General features: G+C 46.7%; 1 protein-coding gene across 4 annotated transcripts in view; it reads right to left on the bottom strand.

Annotated features, from left to right (window-relative positions):
* The window catches only part of LOC119969211 (gamma-taxilin-like), a 102,577-nt gene that overhangs the window by 67,096 nt on the left and 10,574 nt on the right, over positions 1–24,907 (bottom strand). Inside the window, exon 1 of one of the 4 annotated variants that reach the window (XM_038802511.1) lies at positions 13,809–14,076. The exons of 2 other annotated variants lie outside the window; for them this stretch is intronic. In XM_038802511.1, the coding sequence (XP_038658439.1) occupies positions 13,809–14,063 (255 nt within the window). In that variant the 5' untranslated portion in view covers positions 14,064–14,076. Of the gene's footprint in view, positions 1–6,975; positions 7,162–13,808; positions 14,077–24,907 lie in introns of those variants that run through there. One more of the 4 variants, XM_038802515.1, reaches the window with a different exon arrangement.

Genomic DNA, 24,907 nt, shown 5'->3' with positions numbered 1-24,907 from the left:
TAAAATTCCCTCCCAAGATCAAGCCCCCAGTCTCCAGGTCCGGGAACCGGCTCAACATTCGCCACATGAAGCCCGCATCATCCCAGTTGGGTGCGTACACATTAACCAGAACCACCCACTCCCCTTGAAGCCTACCACTCACCATTACGTATCTACCTCCACTGTCCGCCACCATACTCGCCACAAACGACAAGCTCTTGCCAACTAAAATCGCCACCCCTCGATTCTTCGCTTCTTGCCCCGAGTGAAACACCTGCCCCACCCAGCCTCTTCTCAGCCTCACCTGGTCCGCCACCTTAAGGTGCGTCTCCAGGAGCATAGCCACGTCCGCTCCCAGCCCCTTCAAATGCGGCAAGACCCGGGACCGCTTCACCGGTCCATTCAGCCCCCTCGCGTTCCAGGTGACCAGCCGAATCTGGGGTGGGGTCTTCCCCCTCCCTCTGCGCCGGTCAGCCATAGCTCTCCCTCGGCTCACCACGTGCCCGCAGAACCACCCAGGCCCATTCCCCACGGTGGCAGACCCCCCCTCCCAACCTCCCCGATCACCAACAGTTCCCCTTCGGCCCCTGCAGCAGCAGTACCCCCCCCCACAAGCTAGGGCCCCCCTAGCTACGTAACCCCTTCCATCGTACTTCCATAAGTCAGCCGACTCCTGCTGACCGCGGCTGCTCCCACCATCCCAATGACCCCCCCCGATGCAACACAACCACCATTCCCCCCTCCCAGTGCCAGCCCCACCCACTGCTCCTCCAGCACGGGAAAAAGACGGGCACATGACCCAGCGGGACCGCGAACAGCTCCCCAGCCCTCCACCAGTGAAGAAACGAAAAAGCACCCCAATAAATAAATAACAGCCCCAAAAAGCGAAAAAGCAGAAAAGCAAAAAGGCATCATCAAACACAACCAATAAAATGAAAGGATACCAAGGAGGACAAAGTCTCCGGACTGTGTACATCATTCCCCTACCCCCCAGTCCGAGTCCAGCTTCTCTGCCTGGACAAAGGCCCAGGCCTCCTCCGGAGAATCGAAGTAGAGCTGGCAGTCCTTGTAAGTGACCCAGAGGCGGGCCGGCTGTAGCAGGCCAAACTTCACCCCCTTCCTGTGAGGCACTCCCTTCGCCCGATTGAAATCAGCCCTTCTCTTTGCCACCTCCGCGCACCAGTCCTGATAGATCCTGATCTTTGCATTCTACCACTTGCTGCTCCTTTCCCTCTTCACCCATCTCAGCACACACTCACGTTCAACGAAGCGGTGAAAATGGACCAGCACCGCCCTAGGTGGCTCGTTCGGGATGGGCTTCCTCAACAGCACTCGATGGGCACCCTCCAGCTCCAAGGGTCCCTGGAACGACCCCGCGCCCATTAACGAGTTCAGCATCACAGCCACGTAGTCCCCCAAATCCCGTACCTTCCAGCCCCTCCGGGAGGCCCAGAATCCGCAGGTTCTTCCGACGGGAGCGGTTCTCCATCTCCTCCATCCTCACTAGCCACTTCTTGTGGAGCGCCTCGTGCGACTCCACCTTCACTGCCAGGCCCAGGAGTTCGTCCTCGCTCTCCGAGGCCTTTTGCCGTAGCTCTCGGATCTCTGCACCCTGAGCCGTCTAAGTCGCCATGCGCTTGTCCAGCGAGGCCTTAAACGGTTCCAGGATCTCAGCCTTCAGCTCTCTAAAGCAGCTCCTGCTGCTCCTCTGCCGGTTCCCCGCCGCCGCCATCTTGTTTTTCCTGCCTCGCACCTTTCTCTGCTCCAAAGCAGATTTTTTTGACTGCTCCGCTCCTGGTCCAGTCCATCCACCGGCAGATAAGCACAGTGGATGTGTCCCCACAAGGGGAAAAGTCCAACCAGCACCGCTACGGGCCCTTAAAAGAGCCCAAAAGACCAAAAATAGCAGGAGCTATCGAACGTGCGGCTTAGCTCCGCATCACCGCAACCGGAAGCCTCAGGTTTTATATCTTTATTGCAATCTGTCCCAGCTCTCACTAATCATTGATCCACCCCTCTTTTACAGTATAATATCCAAAACATTTTTCCATATTTTGGTTCTGACGAAGAGTCAAACAGACTCAAAATATAACTGTTTTCTCTCATTTCCGGTGGCAGACAGGAGATGAACAGTCACACACGAGACGTCTTTTTGGCCCTTTCTGCCAAATTATCGGGTGATATTTGGAACAAAATTGGTACAGTTTGACAGAAGTGGATCTTCTCTGGCGAGTGATGTCTGGTGGGTACCACACAAGAACATAGAACATAACAGCGCAGTACGGGCCCTTCGGCCCTCGATGTTGCGCCGACCTGTGAAACCATCTGAAGCCTATCTGACCTATACTATTCCATTTTCATCCATATGTCTATCCAGTGACCACTTAAATGCCCTTAAAGTTGGCGAGTCTACTACTGTTGCAGGCAGGGCGTTCCGCACCCCTACTACTCTCTGAGTAAAGAAACTGCCTCTGACATCTGTCCTATATCTACCACCCCTCAATTTAAAGCTATGTCCCCTCGTGTTGGTCATCACCATCCGAGGAAAAAGACTCTCACTGTCCACCCTATCTAACCCTCTGACTATCTTATATGTCTCTATTAAGTCACCTCTCAGCCTTCTCCTCTCTAACGAAAACAACTTCAAGTCCCTGAGCCTTTCCTCGTAAGACCTTCCCTCCATACCAGGCAACATCCTAGTAAATCTCCTCTGAACCCTTTCCAAAGCTTCCACATCCTTCCTATAATGTGGTGACCAGAACTGCACGCAGTACTCCAGGTGCGGCCGCACCAGAGTTATATACAGCTGCAGCATGACCTTGTGGCTCCGAAACTCAATCCCCCTGCTGATAAAGGCTAGCACACCATATGCCTTCTTAACAGCCCTATTAACCTTGGTGGCAACTTTCAGGGATTTATGTACCTGGATGCCGAGATCTCTCTGTTCATCTACACTACCAAGAATCTTGCCATTAGCCCAGTACTCTGCATTCCTGTTATTCCTTCCAAAGTGAACCACCTCACACTTTTCCGCATTAAACTCCATCTGCCACCTCTCAGCCCAGCTCTGCAGCTTATCTATGTCCCTCTGTATCCTATAACATCCTTCAGCACTATCCACAACTCCACCGACCTTCGTGTCATCTGCAAATTTACTAACCCATCCTTCTACACCCTCTTCCAGGTCATTTATAAAAATGACAAACAGCAGTAGCCCCAAAACAGATCCTTGCGGTACACCACTAGTAACTGAACACCAGGATGAACATTTGCCATCAACCACCACCCTCTGTCTTCTTTCAGCTAGCCAATTACTGATCCAAACCGCTAAATCACCTTCAATCCCATACTTCCTTATTTTCTGCAATAGCCTACCGTGGGGAACAAGTCATGGATCCGGCAAGGGATCTTCGTCCGAAGGCTCCCAAGCCTCAGAAGGGGAGAAAACGGCGGAGATCTCTGTAGCGGTGTTGACCCCCCCCCCCCCCCCCCCCCCGCCCCCAGTTGACAACCAAGAAATTAGTGGACTTGTTGTCGGGTGAATTTAGGAAACAGCGATAAGCGGAGGATCTGATGAAGGCAATTGAGGGGGCCATGGCACCTATTCATTCGATCTTGGACAGGTTGGATAAGCGGGTGGAGGTACAGGAGATGACGATTAAGATGGTAGAGGAGGCACTCACTGATCACTGTGATTGGATTCTCTCCTTGGAGGTAGTGATGGCACTGCGGAGGAGCAAAAGGCATGAAAGACCATGACGGGCCATAAACTTACCTTTCTAGCCTGGTAGATGGGGTGAAAGTGGATTTGAAGAGATGCAATTCCTTTGATCTTGGGAGGGACAGAGTTCTGACAATGAATATTCTCCAACGGTTTTTGTTTTTTGTTCCAGTGTCTCCCAGTCTTTCTTTCTAAGGCTTTTTTTTGGGTAGGGTCAAAAAGTTAATATCTTAGAGCAGCATGGTGGTGCAGTGGGTTAGCCTTGCTGCCTCATGGCACCGAGGTCCCAGGTTCGATCCCAGCTCTGGGTCACTGTGTAGAGTTTGCACATTCTACCCGTGTTTGCATGGGTTTCGCCCCCACAACCCAAAGATGTGCAAGGTAGGTGGATTGAGCGCACTAAATTGCCACTTAATTGGAATGAAAATTAATTGGGTACACAAAATTTATTTTTAAAAAGTTAATCTCTTTTGTTTGGGCGGGTAAGACCCCTTGGGTTCGTTGAGCACTTTTCAAAGGGATAGACATCCAGGGGGTTGGCACTACCTAATCTGATGTGTTATTATTCGACGGCAAATATGGATAACGTGGGGCAGCACGGTGGCGCAGTGGGTTAGCCCTGTTGCCTCACAGCGCTGAGGTCCCAGGTTCGATCCCGGCTCTGGGTCACTGTCTGTGTGGAGTTTGCACATTCTCCACGTGTCTGCGTGGGTCTCACCCCCACAACCCAAAGGTGTGCAGGGTAGGTGGATTGGCCACGCTAAATTGCCCCTTAATTGAAAAAAAAAAAAATATGGATAACGTGCATGATGATTTAAGGATCCGGATTCCATATGGGGGCAGATGGAGGATCGAGTTCGAGGGCTCTTATTACTGCTCTGAGAATTTGGAATCAATTCAGGCAGCATTTCAAATTAGGCTCTGTGTCACTGTTGGTGCCGATTTGCAGGAACCACAGGTTTGTGCTGTCTGGTCTAGATTCAATATTCAGGGCATGGGAAAGGGCGGGGTTGGAGAGGTTTGGGGATATGTTTCTGGAGGATAGGTTTGCTGGGCGAGAAGAGATTGTAGAGAAGTTCCAGCTCTTGAGAGGGAATGTATTTAGATACTTGCAGGTGCAAGATTTTGTACTTAAGGAGCTTCCTTTCTTTCTCCTGGTGCCAGCACCTTCGCTTATGGATAGCGTCCTACTCTTGGATGAGTTAGGGAAGGGAAGGTTCTCAGACATTTATGGGAAGATGTTGGCGATGCGGCAGACTTCGTTGGAAGAAAAAGGGAAGTGGGAGGATGGGTTGTGTTTGATCTTTGGGCGGTGGGGGGGATGGAGTGAGGCTCTTCATTGGGTCAACTTCACCTCCTCATGTGCAAGGTTAAGTTTGATACAGTTCAAGGTGGTGCATTTGACCAGGGTGCATACAAGTCGGTTCTTCTCGGGGGCGGAGGATAGGTGTGAGCAGTGATCTAGGGGGCCGGTGAACCACATACACACATTCTGGTCCTGCCTCAAGCTTGTTGATTTTTGGGTCTCCTTTTTTAAAACCGTGTCAAGGATTCTTGGTGTTAGGGTGCAGCCGTGCCTGATGGTGGCCATTTTGGAGTATCGGACATGCTGGTGCTGCAGGAGGGGAAGGCGGCAAATGTCTTGGCCTTCGCCTCCAATAGTCCAGAGACGAGTCTTACTTGGGTGGAGGTCCTCAGTGCCACCTCCAGCTTCTGCTTACTTAGGGGAACTGGTGGAATGTCTGCCCCTGGAGAAGATCAAATATGCCACGAGAGGGTCGGTGGATGTATTTTATTCAAGGTGCAGTAGTTCATTCCCTTTTTTAAGGAGCTGGATACCGTCAGCTGTTGGGGATTCGTGGTGGTTGGTCGGAATAATAGGGTCTTCTTTCTTGGGGGGGGGGGGAAAAGCATAGTCTTGGTATGAGACTGGGTTAGGATGTGGCTGGCATTGTGTTGCGGTATTTTTATAATAATGGAAAGTGTGTTTGAATATTTTGTTTGCTGTAAAATAAAGTTCTTGAATAATAATTATTTTTTTTAAGAAACTGTTTCTCTCCCTAAAGTTATGAGTTTTCCCAGCATTCTCTGTTTTTGTTTCAGATTCCAGCACCTGCAGTATTTTTCCTTTATTTTCCCAAGACTGATAAACAGCCTGCTTCACTAACTGAGTGACACTACTGACCAGTGTGGAGCTGCTTTAGAATGTTGAACAGGAAATGGTTGAAAAGGAAATGCTCCTCCTCAAATTCAGGGCGTGAAGGTTTTCGTGTGCGGCAGAACCAACTGGGACTGACAAATGTAGTCTGACTTTAATGTCTTGGCAGATTGTCACAACACGGGTACATCTTTCTTACTGGGCTTCGTAATGCCACTGCAAATAATCCACAACCATCTGACATTATTTTCCAACTTAGTACTGACCTACCGGGCAGCGCATGACGTACTCGACAACTTCCAAAATGTGTTGAGAAGATAGGTGTAAATGTACACAGCCCCAGTAGTCTACAAATACCTTTCAGCACATGGAATGCCTCAAATTAATTCATTCATGAGGTACTTGTCCCAGTGCAGTTTGTCCAACTCTCTGCTGCCGGTCCTATTAACGTCCCGGATTCAGTTGGAACCCCTCAGGTGCTGATCTCACCCTCCACCCTCACTGTACTTCCTTTTGCAGAAAGGCTTTGAAAGGGTTCATACCTGTACCGGTACTGGACACTGCAACTGGCTATGTATCTTCACAAAATGGCTTACAACTCACCTCAATTTACAATGCACGATGGCAGCCTGGTCATCACCCCAAATGCGGTTTAAAATTCACAGTTTTAAATGTTCCGACATCCTGGGCAAGTGTGCGGTCAATTCCATTCATTCCGGAGTCACACCACAAGTGAATTAACCAATAATTCTTACAAAAATTCCTGAAGTCTTTGGCCCTTGGCTGCCAATAATTACAGTCACCAGGTTTAAATATGATTATTTATACCAAGAACGAACATGAGATATGGAGTAAATGCAACTGGATAATAGCAAGATAATAACTACTACCCCTTTAACTACCCCACCCTCCACCCACCCACACAACTCAAACAAACAGTTTGGAAGGGGGGGGTTGTACAAATAATAAGGATGAAGGTCAAAAGGTCTTCGTTTAAAATTGTGGTCCTTCAGCACACTTTCCCCACATCAAGCCTGCTGATTAAAGTCTCTGGTTTATATCTGGTAATGGTCTCCATTGCAGAGAGTCCCTGCCAGTTAGAATATGCAGTACTCACGGGCAGCAGGCTTTCTGGAGAGACACTTTAGATTTCATCAAACTGGGCCTTCAGCTCGAGGTTTACATTCGGGCCTATAACTTTCTGCAGAGAGAGTTGATTGGTTCTGCCTTTTGCCTTCAGGAGAGAAGAGTTCGCCGGTTCTTTCTGGACTCTGCCTGCTCATAAGATTCACCCAGCTCTCTGCCAGTTCAGAAGAATAGCCTTTCTGGAGAAAAACCAGAGAGAAGAGAGAGTGGGTCTTCTCTCAAAGTTGCTAGGAGTCAAACTGAAACCAAACTGGAACCCTCGTGACTCTGAAAAGATTACAGTGGGATTAGATCTAATCATCATCTGCTACATTGCAGAGCACACCCCTTTATTGGGCCTTTATTATTCATTGGCCATCAGCCAAATCAAACCGAGTACCAGCCAATCTATGTCGTTGGTACCAGACTGCAATTCACTGTATGGCAGTGGTGGGAGCAGTTACTGTTGATTTGGCAGTAATAGGGAAGGTAACCTGTGCACACTGGTGTGCTGATTCCGCCTTCGAACAGGATGCCAAGACAGAAGCTCTCAACCAGAGGCCAAATACTCCCACAAAATGAATCGCGCCCAGGAGCTCAAGCCATTTACTTCAATATCTGATCCAGCAGGAGAGTCAATTGAGCCACTTTGGCAATGCCCACCCGTCAGTAAAGGCCTGGGTCTTCCCACCCTCTCGGAAAAGGGACTGTGCACATTTGAGAGAAAAATTAAGCTGGGAATAATAGTTCATTATTCTTTTTGAACTGGAGCACAAAATGCTGAGGTAACCCCAGCAAGGTCCACAAGTGGAAATCATACGGCGAGGACATTGCGATTTAGCTATCTGATTTCGAAACGGTTGGCAGGGGTGGATGAACAGAACAAACAAAAGGAAGAATTGTTCCTCAACTGTGCAAACATACACAAACTCTATTTTCAACTCAGAGGCAGAATAACAGTGAAATTGGAGTGGCCAGGGGTTGAGGTTAGAGGCACATAGGTTCCCCTTGTGAAGTTCCTGGCATGATGTCTCCTGCTCCGCTGGGTTCTCCACCACCTGGAAGCTTGCCTGTTTGATAGGCTTGGCCACAGTTGCAGAGGCAACATTCTGGATGAAGTCAATGGACCGGTGAGATCTGATCCTTGATGAACTGCTGACCTTGGAGTTTGGGAGGGTTGGTGGAGAAAGTCGACCATGCCTGCTGGCCTGCAATCACCTTTTCTTCTTCATAAAAGGTCAGAAGTGTGTTTGTTTGCCCCTGATTGTGTTGTGTTCGGTACCATTTGTGACTCCTCAGATATTGAAGCAGTTTGTGCTTGCATGACCTGGACAACATTCAGGCTTGGTCTGATAAGTGGCAAGTAACATTGCTGCCACACAAGCGCCAGGCAATGACCATCTCCAACAGGAGAGAATCCAACCATTTTCCTTGATATGCAATGGCATTCCCATCACCGATTCCCCATTAAAAACATCCTAGGTTCAGCACTGACCAGAAGCTGAACTGAATCAACCTTATAAATACTGAACTGGACTCGCCATACAAATACTACGGCTGCGAATTCTGTGGAGAGTAACTCACCTCCAGACTCCCCAAAGCCTGTCCATCATCTACAAGGCATAAGTCATGAGTGTGATGGAATACTCTCCACTTGCCAGTGCAGCTCCAATACAAGCTCCATACCTCAGTGGGAAGTGAGAGACTGCTGTATGCTTGGTTTCACAGAGACACGACTCACTCCTGCCTCACCAGACTGTGCCTTTCAACCCGAGAGCTTCTCAATTCACAGGATGGACCATACAGCAACCTTGGGCAAGGCAAAGGGGCTTAACTCCTCGTCAACTTCTCCTGATGCTCAGATGCGGTGAACCACTGCTCCCTGGACCTGGAACACCTTACTGTGAAGTGCCACCCATGCTACTTTCCGCAGGAGTTGACTTCGGCCATCATCACAGCGGTTTACATTCCACCCCAGGCGGAATTTTAAAAAGCGCCTGATGAATTGTACACTGCTATAAACATCCGTGAAACAGAATACCTGGAGGCCTTGTTCATCGTGGCCGGGGACTTCAACCAGGCCAGCCTCAAGAGCCTACTGCCAAAATTCCACCAACAACCTTGACCACTGCTACACAAACATCAAGGGCGCCTACCGCTCCATCTCCCAACCACAGAAAATCAGACCACAAGATGGTGCTCCTTCTCCCAGCATACAAGCAGAAACCTAAGCAGGGGAATCCAGTTAAGAAGGTTGTGCATTGCTGGTCCGAGGCAACGGAAGAGCTCCTACGTGGCCGCTTGGAGGCAGTGGACTGGTCGGTATTCAAGAAATCAGCGGCCAACCTAGACAAGTATGTGACTACCGTCACAGATTCCATCAGTAAGTGTGTTGAAGACTGCGTGCCAAAGTATATGTGTTCCCAGACCAGAGACCATGGTTTAACCGTGAGATCCATTGCCTAATATAGTCCAGGTCTGAGGCATTCAAGACGGGTTACCCTGATCTATACAAGAAATCTAGGCGCCGCCTTCGCAAAGCCATCAGGGACGCCAAGCAAAAATAGCATGCTGAGCCAGAGTCCCAGGCTAACAACACAGACTCTCGTTGGTTGTGGCAAGGCTTAAACAATATAAAGTGCTGCAAAGCAAAGGCAAGTAGAATTTTTGACCACAGAGCACCCCTCCCTGATGAACTCACTGTATTCTATGCTTGTTTTGAGCAGGAAGCCAATGAACCAATGTCACCTCGCTCAACCATCTCGGACACACCCATACCTTCCGGCACAGCCTCAGACATTAGATCGGTCTTCTTGAAAGTGAACCCACAGAAGGCAATGGGTCCTGACGGAGCCCCTGGTCGTGCACTCAGATCCTGCACAGACCAACTGGAGGGTGTGTTTGCGGACATCTTCAACCTCTCTCTACTTCGTTACGAGGTTCCCACCTGCTTCAAGAAGACCACTATCATACCGGTGCCAAAGAAGAACCAGGCAACGTGCCTCAATGACTATCGACCGGTGGCCCGGACGTCTATCATTATGAAGTGCTTTGAGAGTTAGTCGTCGAGACAAATCAGCTCAAAACTTCCATATTGCTTTGATCCACTGCAATTCGCATACCGCTGCACCCAGTCCACAGCAGGCGCCATTGCCCTGGCCCGACACTCATCCCTGGAGCATCTTGATAACAAGGATTCCTACATCAGACTCCGGCTCCGTTTCCAACACCATAATCCCAGCTAAGCTCGTATCAAAATTCCAAAACCCAGGACTTGGCTCCTCCCTCGGCAACTGGATTCTTGGCTTCCTAACCCACAGACCACAATCAGTAAGGATAAACAACAACACCTCCTCCACAATAGTCCTCAATACCAGGCCCCGCAAGGCTGTGTACTCACCCCCCTACTATACCCCCTATACGCACATGACTGTATGGCAAAGTTCAGCTTCAATTCCATCTACAAGTTTGCTGATGACATGACCGTAGTAGGTCAGTTCTCAAACAACAATGAGTCACACTACAGGAGGAAGTAAACCTAGTGGTGTGGTGTCACAACAATCTCTTCCTCAATGTCAGCAAAACTAAGTCACCTCACTTTAAAAAAAAATATATTGTTTCTCCTCCTTTTTCACATTTTCTCCCAAATTTACACGCAACAATAAACAATAATCAGTAACAAATGTAATGTCAATCCCCATATCAATAACAACAATCTCATCCTCCCACAAAACCCCAGACATTAGCCCGCATGTTAACATAAACAAATGACAAAAAGGAATCAGGAATCACCATAGTCACCAATAACACATACAATCCACGCACCCACCCCAAACTTTCCCAACGCCCGCCCCAACTAATGTTCGATGTAATCCAATTCTTGAAAGTGCAAAATGAATAACGCCCATGAATTGTAGAACCCCTCCATTCTTCCCCTCAGTTCTAATTTGACCTTTTCAAGAGTCAAAAATTCCAACACGTCCCCCCGCCACGCCACAGGGTGGAGAGGTTGATCTCCACTCTAACAGGATCCGCCGTCGAGCGATCAACGAGACGAAGGCTACAACACCTGCCTCCACGCCCGTTTCCAACCCCGGCTTGTCCGACAGCCTGAATATGGCTTCCCGAGGGCCCGGGTCTAGTTTCACGTGCATTATTTTAGAGATTACCCCAAAAACCTCCTTCCAGTAATCCTCCAGCTTTGGACAGGACTAAAACATATGAACGTGGTTTGCGCCCCACCCCACCACCGCAACATTCACACACATCTATTACCCTCTCAATGAGCCGGCTCATCCCCACCCTTTTAAGGTGTGCTCTATACACCACCTTCAGCTGCATCAGCCCCAACCTCGCGCACAAGGTGAAGGTGTTCATCGGAGCACCTCACACCAGAACCCCTCCTCCATACCTTCTCCCAACTCTTCCCCCCACTTTGCCTTAATCCCTTCCAGCAGCGCCATCTCCTCCTCCAAAATAGCCCCGTAAACCGCTGATGCTAGCCCCTTCTCCAGTCCTCGTCGTCAGCACCTCCTCCAGCAATGAGGAAGCCAGCTCTACTGGGAAGCTGGCTCTACTGGGAAGCTCTGTATCTCCTTTCTGGCAAAGTCTCGAACTTAAAAGTATGTAAAAAGTCTGAGAACACGCACCAATACATTCAAAAACAGCTTCTTCCCTGCTGTTACTGGACTCGTGAATTATCCTCTTATGGGCTGAACTCATCTCTCTATGCATCGTCTCTACAGTTGTAGCACTATATTCTGTATACTTCACCTGATGCCTATATCTCTGTATTTACATTGTGTATTTATTGTATGTCCTATGTTTTTCATATATGGAGTGATCTGCCTGGACTGCATGCAGAACAATACTTTTCACTGTACCTTGGTACACGTAACAATAAATCCCAATCTCAAATCTAAACCATCCAGGACAAAGCAACTCACTTGTTTGCATCCAATCCACCAACATAAACATCTAATCCCTCCACCACAGTGACAGGAGGATGTACCATCTACAAGATACACTACAACAATTCACCAGGCCTCTTTCGATAGCACCTTCCAATCCCCAAGCACCTAGGTCAAGGACAATAGATGCATGGGAACACCATCACCTGCAATTCCCCCCCCCCCCCCCCCAAGTCATTCGCCATCCTGACTTGGAACTACATCGCCATTCCTTTATCGTCTCTGGGTCTAAATCCTCGAATCCCCCTCTGAACAGCTTGGTGGGTGTGCCTGGACAAAATGGCCTACACCTGATCCAGTAGGCAGCTCACCACCACCTTCTCAGGAGGAATTAGAGGTAGACAATAAATATCAGCCTTGCCAGGAATGCTCACACCCTCAGGATGAATAAGGCGGTGAAGGCACTTGCCCCCTTTCCTGAAGTTGTTCTTGCATTGCCGCAGCTGCAGCCTCATTAGCATACCCGAAATGGCAACCTGCCTCCTGGGATCGCGTTATTCGGTCATCCGCATCCCTTCTCACCAAAATCTGGATGGCTGGAGCCAGCTTTCCGACTCGGAGGTTTTGCCGTTCAACCCCACCCATCACACATATTAAAATTGTGTGTGTCCATCTCGGTTTCTCTTCCTAGCACTCACTCCTCCCTCCTGAGGTGAATGGCTTCTGACAGCCATCAGTAATGGCCTGAACGGAGTCTGGGCATTGGAAGTTATAGCTGAGATACAATAGCCAACAAGTCACCAGTGCCCAGTAATCCGGCTGGCATAACAAATTCACCTAAAACGTGAATTGATTGCACTGGTAATAATCTGTTGACAACAGTTTGTAAAAACACTTGACGTTTTCCATACATAGGAGCAAAGTACAGTGGAATTTTCATCATGCACTTACCAACCATGCTCCTAATTAATGACCCAACTGTAAATGGACTGACTCAAAATCTAGTGGGCAATGGTTATGTCACACAGCTTATTCACAATTGAAAGGCGTCTATACTGGGGTGGTACGAAGGACCCTTGAACATTATTTAATGAATTTAACAGCCGTTGACCTGCATTGTGATACGTAAACACAAAATGCTTTGTTGTACAGTGTTCGAAATGTGAGTTTTACCGTGGATTACATCTTGTGATATGAAACTAGCTTTTCTCTCGCTCTTAAGCAACACTCTAGGTACTTCAGATACTTGTTTGTAGAGAGACGATTCACCAGTTGGGAGAAGTTCCCGACAAAGTTCCAATTATCGGGGACACAGCGACTCAGATATCTTCAATTGTGTGACTATATTTGCGGACTTGCCCTGCGCTAACTTTGATGCCACAATCTTCCCTGTTGGGGGAAATCATACGGTTTGCAAAGACGGTGGAGGGGGTTGCGGGTCTCGAATATCTATGAGCATACCATCTCATTGGAATCTATGCCACTTGATTAAGTGAAGGCAAAATGGGAGTAGTTGGGATGCATATTAGATGAGGATGTGTGGAATGAGGCCTTTTGTAGGGTAAATTCTACCTCACTCTGCACGCGGCTCAGACTGATCCAACTCAAGGTGGTATAATAATCTTTACTAGTGTCACAAGTAAGCTTACATTAACATTGCAATGAAATTACTGTGAAAATCCCCCAGTCGCCACATTTTGGCACCTGTTCAGGTACACTGAGGGAGAATTCAGAATGTCCAATTGACCTAACAAGCACCCGGAGGAAACCACACAGACTTGGGGAGAACGTGCAGACTCCGCACAGACGCAAGCCAGGAATTAACCATACAGAGTTCATCTAACCAAAAGGAAGATGAGCGGGTTCCTTAACGGAGTGAAGGACAAGCGCGTTCTCGTGTGCCCACCAACCATACCCATATGTTCTGGCCTTGTCCAAAGACGGTGAACTTTTGGATCGCCTTCTTTAGCACCATGTCAGCAGTTCTTAATATAGATCTGGGGCCTTGTCCGTTGGTGGCCATTTTCAGGGTATCAGACTCGCCAGGGCTGCAGAAGGGGGTGAAGGCGGATGCACTTGCCTTTGTCTCACTGTTGGCCCGAAGTCTAGTTCTACTGGGATAGAGAGCCTCCACTCTGCCTCGTGCCTCGGCCTGGTTAAGAGACCTCATGGACTTTTTATATCTGGAAAAGGTCAAGTACAAAGCGAGGGGGTCGGTGGAGGGATTCTACCCGAGGTGGCAGCCATTTATCTCACATTTCAAAGGGCTCATTACCATCATCTGTTTGAGAGGTGGGGGGGGTTTATTTGTGGGATTCGAGGGGAATATGGGTGAGGGGGGGGGGTTTGGACGTAGCCTCTGTTGTGCGTTTTGCTATATTATTATTATTATGTCGGATCCCTTGTGCTGTTAGTACAACAATTGTATAATATTTGAACAATTTTTGCAGAGTTGTGTTGTAGTTTTGATCGCGTTTGTTAATTAAGAAATCTATTAATAAAATAATATTTGTTTTAAAATAAAAAGCAGCACTCTATAACAATCAGAGCCAGCTCATCGTACTGGCCAGTATACAGAGGCAAACATCATCTATTATTGACTAACATCTCGTATTTCCTGGTGAAAATATCTTACTGAGTAAATTTATTCCAACATTTAGCAATGTTAAACATTATGAATTAACAAACGTAAAGTCAGTACCTCCAATGCAACATATACATTTCTGATTGAGAATACTTTAATGGATAACGCACTGAACGACAAATATTAAGGGATAATATTAAGGGCCAATAAAGACTGACCCTAAAGCTGTATGTAAAACTTTGCAGCAGGAGAAGGAGGGGGGCAGGGAGAGGACATAGAGAGCAGAGATGGCATGCTGATTAAATGAGTAGATTTCTCTCCCAACACGCAGGAAACACAAGATTGACAGCACATGTCCGAGGCGGAGGTTGAAAAATATCCATCTGTAAAACAGTATCTACAATTTTTACATTTGAGTATCTTCCAAATGTCAATGCTGTGCTAAGCTCAGAGAGTAGGACTGCATGTTAGGAATCTAAAACCATGTATCAGGATAACTGTATCAGGCAGCACGGTAGCATTGTGGTTAGAACAATGGCTTCACAGCTCCAGGGTCCCAGGTTCGATTCCGGCTTGGGTCACTGTCTGTGCGGAGTCTGCACATCCTCCCCGTGTGTGCATGGGTTTCCTCCGGGTGCTCCGGTTTCCTCCCACAGTCCAAAGATGTGCAGGTTAGGTGCATTGGCCATGATAAATTGCCCTTAGTGTCCATAATTGCCCTTAGTGTTGGGTGGGGTTACCGGGTTCTTGGGATAAGGGGAGGTGTTGACCTTGGGTAGGGTGCTCTTTCCATGAGCCGGTGCAGACTCGATGGGCCTAATGGCCTCCTTCTGCACTGTAAATTCTATGATATGATAAACTCGCCCATTACTGTGCACCTTGAACAAGAGTGCATGATCAAGTTAGAAGCTTCAAACAAAACAGTAATGTAACAGATGAACCAGAGAGTAAAATCTAGTCTATTCATGTTGACAGTAGTGATGTATTACAATAGAGCACTTGGCCTTTCCAGTTAAAAAGATGAGCGGCAAAGAAACAAAGGCAGAGTGAGTGATTTAGATCTAGATTACCCGGAGAAGAGTGGTGGAGACAGACAGGGTCAATCACAGCTTTCAAAAATGGGGATTAGATCATTATCTGAAGGGCTGCGGGTAAATATTTGCAGGACCACGGGTAAGGTCTGGGGAGGGTCGAGCTGGGCTTCTCGCTCAGACCGCATAGCAATGGACTGGTGAATCTGATATAGGGGGCCCGATTGAACGGCCTCATCGCGCCCGACTCAGTGACGCAACAAGGCCTTTAAATCTTGCGAGATTTATGATGCTCGGGATGCCTCGTAAAATCTAACGAGACCTCGAAATCTGGGTCTTACCCTCACTGGCGGGATCCAAATGTGCATATTTAAGTGAGTTATCAGCCCCATGTAACTATGTCTACTCCAGAATATCCCAAGGCCCGGGATCGAACACCTGGGAGGTCTCGTTAGATTTCGTGAAGCATCCCGAACTTCGTAAATCTCAAGAGTTAACGGCCTCCTTTCTCAATGTTGTCCAAAGCATAGTTACCAGCCAGATCCGTTCTCATCTCAGCTGCAGTTCGGTCAATGCTATGCCCACATAAAACCAAACCAAACTCACCATCCTTTGTGACTACAAAGAATCAGAGAATTTAAAGTGCAGAAGGAGGCCATTCGACCCATCGAGTCTGCACTGGCTCTTGGAAAGAGCACCCTATTCAATGCCACACCTCCACCCCTATCCGTGTAACCCAGTAACTCCACTTAACCTGCTTGGACACTAAGGGCAATTTAGCGTGGCCAATCAATCTTACCTGCACATCTTTGGACTGTGGGAGGAAACGGGAGCACCCGGAGGAAACCCATGCAGACACTGGAAGAACGTGCAGAATCCGCACAGTGACCCAAGCCTGGAATTGAACCTGGGACCCTGGAGCTGTGAAGCAACTGTGCTGAGCACTGTGCTACCATACTGCTTCGCAGACAAGAAACTTGATACTGCATCCTTTTACCTTCACCTGTCGTAGTTCAGCACTTTGGGGCCATTCTTCACTGTTTAGTTTCATCCATGCCCATCACCAATCAGCCAAGTACTCTAGCCGGGCACTGCCTCTCAGGTGCTTGCAAGGCCTCCAGAAACTCAACACTCTATCTTGGTCCTTCCGATGAAGAGATTACGGGCAAAAGGAATAACTTGCATTTATAGCAGCTTTCACAGTCTCAGAGCATCCAACACCCCTTTATTTGAAATTAATGAAATGAATGAAAATCGCTTATTGTCACAATTAGGCTTCAAATGAAGTCACTGTGAAAAGCCCCTAGTCGCCACATTTCAGCGCCTGTTCGGGGAGGCCGGTACGGGAATTGAACCGTGCTGCTGGCCTGCCTTGGTCTGCTTTCAAAGCCAGTGATTTAGCCCTGTGCTAAACAACCCCAGATTTCAAAATACTTATATTGGTTGTCTAGTCACTGTGGTAATGCAGGAAATGCTGCAGGCAATATGTGCACAGCAAGGTCCCAAAAGCGAGATGACAATCAAATGATCTGTTTCAAGTAATGCTGGCTGGCGGATAGTAGGACAATGAATTGTGTAGAGGACGTAAGAAAGCTACACAGGAACATTCATATGTTAAATGAGTGGGCAAAACTCTGGCAAATGAGGTATAATGTGGGCAAATGTGAAAGTGTCCATTTTGGCAAGAAGAATAAAAACAATATACTTATTATCTAAATGGGGAGAGATTTCAGAGCTCTGAGGTGCAGAAGGATCTGGGTGTCCTAGTGCATGAATTTCAAAAGGTTGGTCTACAACTACAGCAAGTCATGAGGAAAGCTAATAGAATGTTATCACTAATTGTGAGAGAAGCTGATTACAAAAGTAGGAAGGTTATGCTTCAGTTGTACAGGGCATTGGTGAGACCACATCTGGAGTATTGTGTACAGTACTGGTCTCCTTACGCAAGATGCAAAACCGCTAGAAGCAGTTTACAGAAAAAAAATTACTAGACCAATATAAGGAATGAAGGAAGATTGGAGAGGTTAGGTTTGTATCCACTCGAGTTTAGAAGAGTAAGAGATGTATTGACATGGTGGGTGTGGAGAGGATGTTTCCTCTTATCAGAGTAATCAGATCTAGGATCAGTGACTAAAAAGAAAGAGTCACAAATTTAAGATGGAGATAAGGAGAATTTTTTTCTCTCAGAAGGTCTCGAGTCTCTAGAACTTTCTGCCCCAAAAGGCAGTGGAAGCAGAATCTTTGAATATTTTTGAGGCAGAGCTAGATGGATTATGGATGAGCATGGGGGTGAAAGGTTATCGGGGGAGTAAGCAGGAATGTGGTGTTGAAGTTACAATCAGAGCAGCCCTGAATTTATTGAATAGCACAACAGGCTCGATAGGCTGAGTGGCCTACTCCTGATCTGGATTCATATGTTTGCATGGGATAAATATTGGCCATGGCCAGTACACAGGTAAAAAGTCCCCACCTCTTCTTTGAAATAATGCCATGGGATCTTTTCCATCCACCCGAGGGAGCAGACAGGATCTTGGGTTTAATGTCTCATTATACATTCCCTCATAACCGCACCCAAGCGAAAAACTTGGTTGAGCCTGCAATTCTCTGGAGTACAACTTTGACCCCACAATCCTCTAACGCAGGTAAAAATGAGGCCCACTGAGTCACTGCAAAAACTGGTCTGATCTGTAATTTATTCATGTTTACACAAACACATACGAATCATTCACCCACAGTACGGCTATACCGAAACCCTTTCAAATTTTATTGCAAAGCGGCTCAGTGTTTCAATTAAAAAGACGATAGAAATGGAAATAATAACCAGTTCTTTGTGCAGGTAAACAGGTGTGTCAGGCGGACAAGCTCAGGCTTCTATCCTTTTCACATCAGCACAGCTAATCATCCACCTGTTCGAAATGTCTTACCGCACAGCATGTCAGTCTTAATGACAGGACAGGAAGAGATGCAGTGGTGGTTGGGGGGAAAGACTTAATGAAAGGACAGGAAGAGATGCAGTGGTGGTTGGGGGGAAAGACTTAATGAAAGGACAGGAAGAGATGCGGTGGTGGTTGGGGGGAAAGAGAGAGAGAGAGAGAGACACGCGAGGAACAACTTTTTCTTCACCACATGCTGCCCGTGTGGGCAGTGGAATTGGAGACCATTATTAATGATTTCAAAAGGAAACTTGACCGACATTTGCGATAAACTTACAGGGCTAGGGTTATGGGAATAGAACAGGGCAATAGGGCCGACGGGATTGCTCGACAGACAACCATGGCCGAATGAACTCCTTCTTGCTGCAATGGCTCCAGGACACTCAGCTGACTCAGAATCTGCAGCAATCAAATCTGAAGTTCTCTGCTTCACAGCCAGCCTGTAGCTTCTGCAGAATTGATCAGCAAGTACAGAATGGAGAGCAGCTTTCAGATTGATCGCTGCAAGCAATGTTAGCATTCCCCAGCTCGTGTCGAATGATCTCGTGCTGCTCATGATAACCCCGGTGTTAATTTGGCGGATTTATCAAGGCATGTTCGACTCAGTATTTTCTCTTCTCCTCAATTGCGGACCTCGACGAATCCACACCTTTATTGTGTGGTCGCTGCCAGCTTTGTAAGATGGGATATGCCAGATCCAACCCAATAAGAAGTATGGGGAAGAGACACAAAGACAGCAGAGGTCATCAATACCAAAATTAACCTTGTATTTTCAATGACATCGAGAAGATAATGCAGTCAAAAATATTGTAAATGCAATCATCCTCTTAACCAACTCACTCTCATCTTGCAAATGGCATTTTGGGAAGTGTACAAGTCACACAAGTTTCTTCACTCAAAATAGGCTGGAATTCCCTCCTTAAATCTCTACATCTCTCTCCTCCTCTTTACCCAAGCAATTGGCCACTTGTCCCAATTCATCCGAATTTTGAGCTTGGTGTCAAATTTTATTTGATTACTTCCCATTAACTGCCTTGGAACGTTTCACTATGTCATGGGTGCTATATAAATGCAAGTAGCTGTGGTGTCACCCACTGTTAGTGAAGGAGCTGGCTCGGGTCAAGTGTGCGTTCATGGGAGGAGGCAAAGGAAGCAGATGGCATAGAGAGGGAGGCTGGTCAGTATAAGGCTGGAATTGGGAGGCTGGAAAATTAAGTTGGGTTGAAAACGGAAATGGTCACATGGAGAGTAGGTGACTTGCTGCTTTGTGTTCTATTCCAGAAAGCCAGTTAGTCAAGGATAGAACCGGGGCCAATCTTTGCACGCACTTCTAAATTTACTTAAGAGTTACATATTACAAGTAGACACCTGCTAACCCAAAACCACAGTTTCAGTCTGCCTCTATTTACACCTCATTCGCTCCAACCGGACAATTGTTATTAAAGAGGAACTAACTGATCATTTTGAAACGGACAACACTAATATAGAAATAACAACAAAACCCAGAAACCTTAAAGGAAACTTAACTAATAAAATGAAGGCGATATTTCCAGGGCTGATGATGCATTCCAGTCCTCTTTATCACCACTGATTGTAGAAGGCCTCAGGCATACCGGTGGACATTGTATACTCCATCTCCAGGTACACCCTGTATGGTCAGTCAGCCAGAACAACCACCCATTTCTTGTCTTTGTTGATGGCCATCTTGACAAGGCCCAGGAACAGGCCCACGAGGAGGTATATTGATTTGCTTGCTTCCCTCTGTACCAGGTGGTTGAAGTTCAAGAGATCAGAACTGGACTGCAGCTTGGCCTGGAGGAGAAACTATCTCAAACATTCCACATACATGGAAAACACTCCCCTCCAGGCCACAAATTACAGGAGGCCTGTGAATAGATAACACATTTTTGTGAGACCGACGTGTATGACACCCGCCATGACAAAACCCTGATGGGCAAAGGGAGAACTCCCTAGTAAGGAGCCCCCACTAGGGGCCCCACCTCCCCTGGGTGGGAGAATGGAATATCGTGGAATGCCTGGATAGCTGACAAGAACGAGAAAAGAGAGGGTGAGCAAGATAAATCCCTACTGGAAACCCCTCCTTGCAGAGTCGATGGCACCAAAAGCATTTCAGAGAGCCAGCTCAGGTTGTGGGTCTGAGCCCTCTCCACCCTAAGGGAGGTGGTTCCAGGACTTGGCACCCAAATGGGATTCAGTTCACACACGCCTCATCAATCGACACTGCAGGTACCATCGTGGCTGAGAACCACAATTTCTAAGGTTTGTGAACTGGAGCTGGACTCGACCCAAGGACACGCGTCATGCCAGCTCCTGCAGACCTCCCCTATGCCATCCAATACATCCCAACCCTGGTCACCTTGGCAGCCCATACCCTCTGCTCCGCCAGACACATGAGCCTATGTTAATTGAGGTATAGATTCCTGAGCAGTAGATAATAGCCACCACTTATGATAGGGAGAACCCCATCTGGAGGGGACCATGCTCCAGACCCCGATCAGTTACTGGTAAAGACAGACAACTCGGCAAGGGGGCATGGAGACCCTCTGGATTTAGAAACAGCAGCTATGTGCCACTTCACAAAAATACACTAAAGAGGTTAGGGACAGCATAAAACTAAAAGGGCTTACAAAAATGCAAAACAGCACAGATCCGGACAAATGGATAGATACAAAGACCAACAAAGGGTCACAAACAGCGTATAAGAGCTACTAAAAGGTATATTGAAAGGAAACTTCCAGGGAACATCAAAATAAATAAGAAGAAATTGTATAGTTATATAAAGGGAAAACGGGTGGCCAGGAGCAATGTAGGCCCACGAAAACCTGAAAATGGAGATACTGTCAGTGATAATGGGGAAATGGCAGATAATTACTTTGCCTCAGTATTTACAGTTTAAAAAAAATAAATTTAGAGTACCCAATTCATTTTTTTCTAATTAAGGGTTAATTTAGCGTGGCCAATACACCTACCCTGCACATCTTTGGGTTGTGGAGGCGAGAATCACGTAGGCACTGGGAGAATGTGCTCAGTATTTACAGTTGAAAAGGTGAATAACCTGCCAGAAGTCCCCAAAAAATTAATAGTCAATAAAGGACAGGGACTTAATACAATTGACTTAAGTACAGCATCAGTACCTAGGAAATTAATGGAACTAAAGAGTACAAATCCCCAGGACCTGATGGTTAAAGTAGGGGAGCACATTATAGATGCCCCAACTATAATCTTTCAGAGTTCCCTAGATTCAGGTTTGGTTGCTCGGGATTGGAAAATTGCACGTCACTTCACTTTTTACTGGTGAAAGGGGGAAAATTAGGGAATTACAGACCGCTTAGCCTGATATCGGTGGAGGGGAAATTGCTGGAGTCTATAATCAGGGATAGGGTCTGCTGAACACCTCAAAAAAGTGTCGTCACTCAGCGAGAGCCAGCATGGATTTGTGAAGGAAAGGGCATGCCTGACAAACTCATTGAATTATTTGAAGAGGTGACTGAGGTAGTGGACAAGGGAATGTCTATATATGTTATTTTTATGGACTTCCAGAAGGCATTTGATAAAGTCCCACATAAGAGACTATTAACTAAGGTGGAAGCGCAGGAAGTTGAGGGCAAATTAATGACATGGGTAGGGAATTGGTTGAGTGGCAGGCGACAGAGAGGGGGGATAAAGGGTAATTACTCTAATCGGTAGGATATGCCTAGTGGTGTACCAGGATCTGCGTTGGGACCTCTATGCATTAACAACTTGAATGATGGCACAAAGTCATATATCGAAATTTGCTGATGGCATAAAGTTAGGTGGCATTGCATACAATCTAAATGATGGCATAAAATTGCAAGGAGATAACTGACAGACAAGGTGAATGGGTAAAATTGTGACAGATGAAATTCAATGTAAGCAAGTGTGAAGTTACTCACTTTGGAGCAAAAACAGGATAGAGCAGGGTACTTTCTAAATGGGAAACGGTTAAATACAGTGGATGCCCAAAGAGACTTGGTGCATAGATCCTAGAAATTCAACAACAGAAAATAATCAAAAAGGCTACTGGATTGCTAACCTTCATATCTAGAGAATTGGAGTATAGACATTCAGAACTTATGCTACAGTTATACAAAACCCTGGTTAGACCCCATTTGGAGTAGTGGGCAGTTCTGGGCACCACACCGTAGGAAGGATATTTTGACCTTGAAAGGAGTGCAACGTAGGTTTACAAAAATGATATCTAGACTAGGTTAGGTTATGACCTGTTTTCGCTAGAATTTAGAAAGTTCTAGGATGATCTGATTGAAGTATTCAAGATATTAACCGGGAAAGACAGAGTAGATAAAGATAATCTACTGATTGGGGATTGTAAAACATGCGTGCATAGTCTAAATTTTAGAGCCAGACCTTTTGTGAGAGATGTTAGAATGCATTCTTCACTCAAAGGCTGGTAGAGGTTTGGAACTCTGGCACACAAACAGAAGTTGAAGCTAGACCAGTTGTTAATTTTAAATCCGAGATAGATTTTTGTTAAGCAAAGATATTATGCAATATGGGCCAAAGACAGGTGTATGAAGTTAGATCATAGAACAGCCATGATCTATTTGAATGGCGGGACAGGCCTACTTCTGTTCCCATGTGTCGCATTGGATACTGCACAGCTGGTGGAATAAACACATCAGCGTAGTACACCATCTAGGAGGATCCCTGACATACAGGTATGCCTGCAAGGTTTAAAGGCAAAAGTCATTGTCTGGGTGCAAAGGCACACCAGCACCTGATTGCTCTTTTCAAACAAAGTATGTGCACTGCAGCAGAGAACCAGTGTGGTCTTTCATCCAACAAATTCCTTCTGAATCTTGCCAACAAACTTGGGGAGGAATCGCGGCATGGCAGCCATCAGTTGGTTCATGACCAGCGCCCGATCCCTGTAAGACTGCACTCAGAGCAGACCTGTGGAATTTAATGGATGAGGACACTGAAATTGAAGATTTCAATGAAAGTTTAAAAAGTTAGAAAGGGGAACACAACTGTAAACATTTGAGATTCCATGGACTCTGAAACAGTTCCTACAGATTGGAGGGTAGCTAACGTAACCCCAGTATTTAAAAAAGGAGGTAGGGCCCGGGGGAGATGCCCTAGCCTTCTCCTCCCTGGTGGCCCGGAGACAGATTTTGCTGGGATGGAGGGACTCGGAGCCTCCAAAGTCAGGAGTATGGGTCAGCAACATGGCAGGGTTTCTCAGTCTGGAAAAAATTAAATTTGCCTCGAGAGGTTCAACCCAGAGGTAGCAGCCGTTCATCACAAAAGGGAAATCATGCGTGACAAATTTACTGGAATTCTTTGAGAATGTAGCTAGTAGGGGTGATGAGAGGGAGCCAGTGGATGTGGTTTATTTGGACTTTCAGGAGACTTTTGACAAAGTGCCACATAATGTGGAAAATTAGAGCGCACGGGATTGGGAGTAGTGTATTGAGATGGACAGAAAACTGGTTGACAGACAGAAAAAAAAGAGAGTAGGAATTAGCAAGTCGTTTTCAAATTGGCAGGCAGTGACTAGTGGGGTACTACAGAGATCAGAGCTAACACCCCAGATATATATATATATATATATATATAAATGATTTAGATGAGGGAACAAAATGTAATATCTCCAAATTTGTGAATGACACAAAACTGGATGGGAGGCTGAGCTAGGAGGAGGATGCAGAGATGATGCTTCAGTGTGATTTGGATAAATTGTGTGGAAATATGCATAGCAGATGCAGTATAATGTGGATAAACGGGAGGTTATCCACTTTGGTAGCAATAACAGGTGGGAAGACAATTATCTAAATGACCAGAGATTGACAGAGACTCTGTGCAAAGAGACCAGGGTGTCCTTGTATACAAGTCACTGAAGGTAAGCATGCAGGTGCAGCAGGCAGCAAGGAGGCAATTATATTGGCCTTCATAGCGAGAAGATTTGGGTACAGGAGCAGTGGTCTTGCTGCAATTATAACGGCTTGGAATATGGTGTGCAGTTTTGATCTCCTTATCTGAGGAAGTTATCGAAGGGGGAGTTTAAAAAGAGGCTGCAGAAAGTGCAGTTAGGGCCTCACAGACAAATCCGGGTTCACCTGACCCCAGATAGATTCTTAGATTCATGGAGGCATAACTCAATTTCGAACAAGAGTTTGGGACAGGAGCAAGCAGACAATTCCACCCCGAGGACTGCTCTGCCATTAAAACACCATTGTTGAGTTACACTCTAACCCACCCTATCTCAGTATTGAAAGCTCAGATTGTGCCACTATTCTCCAGACTTGCTAGAAACAAAGCTGTGAAACATCCACTGCAAATGTGCAGAAATACGTTTGGTTGTTAAGTTGTTCAGCAGCTATGCATTTTCTTTTCCAATAAGCAGCTTTCCTGCCCACACCTGTATAACAAAAAACATTCACATCTCTAAGCTGCTAAGAAGCAT

This window comes from Scyliorhinus canicula, chromosome 7, assembly GCF_902713615.1.
Source record: "Scyliorhinus canicula chromosome 7, sScyCan1.1, whole genome shotgun sequence".
Classification (NCBI taxonomy): Eukaryota; Metazoa; Chordata; class Chondrichthyes; order Carcharhiniformes; family Scyliorhinidae; genus Scyliorhinus; species Scyliorhinus canicula.
The sequence above is the reverse complement of the archived record's forward strand: the minus strand, read 5'-3'. Positions and strand labels throughout refer to the sequence as shown.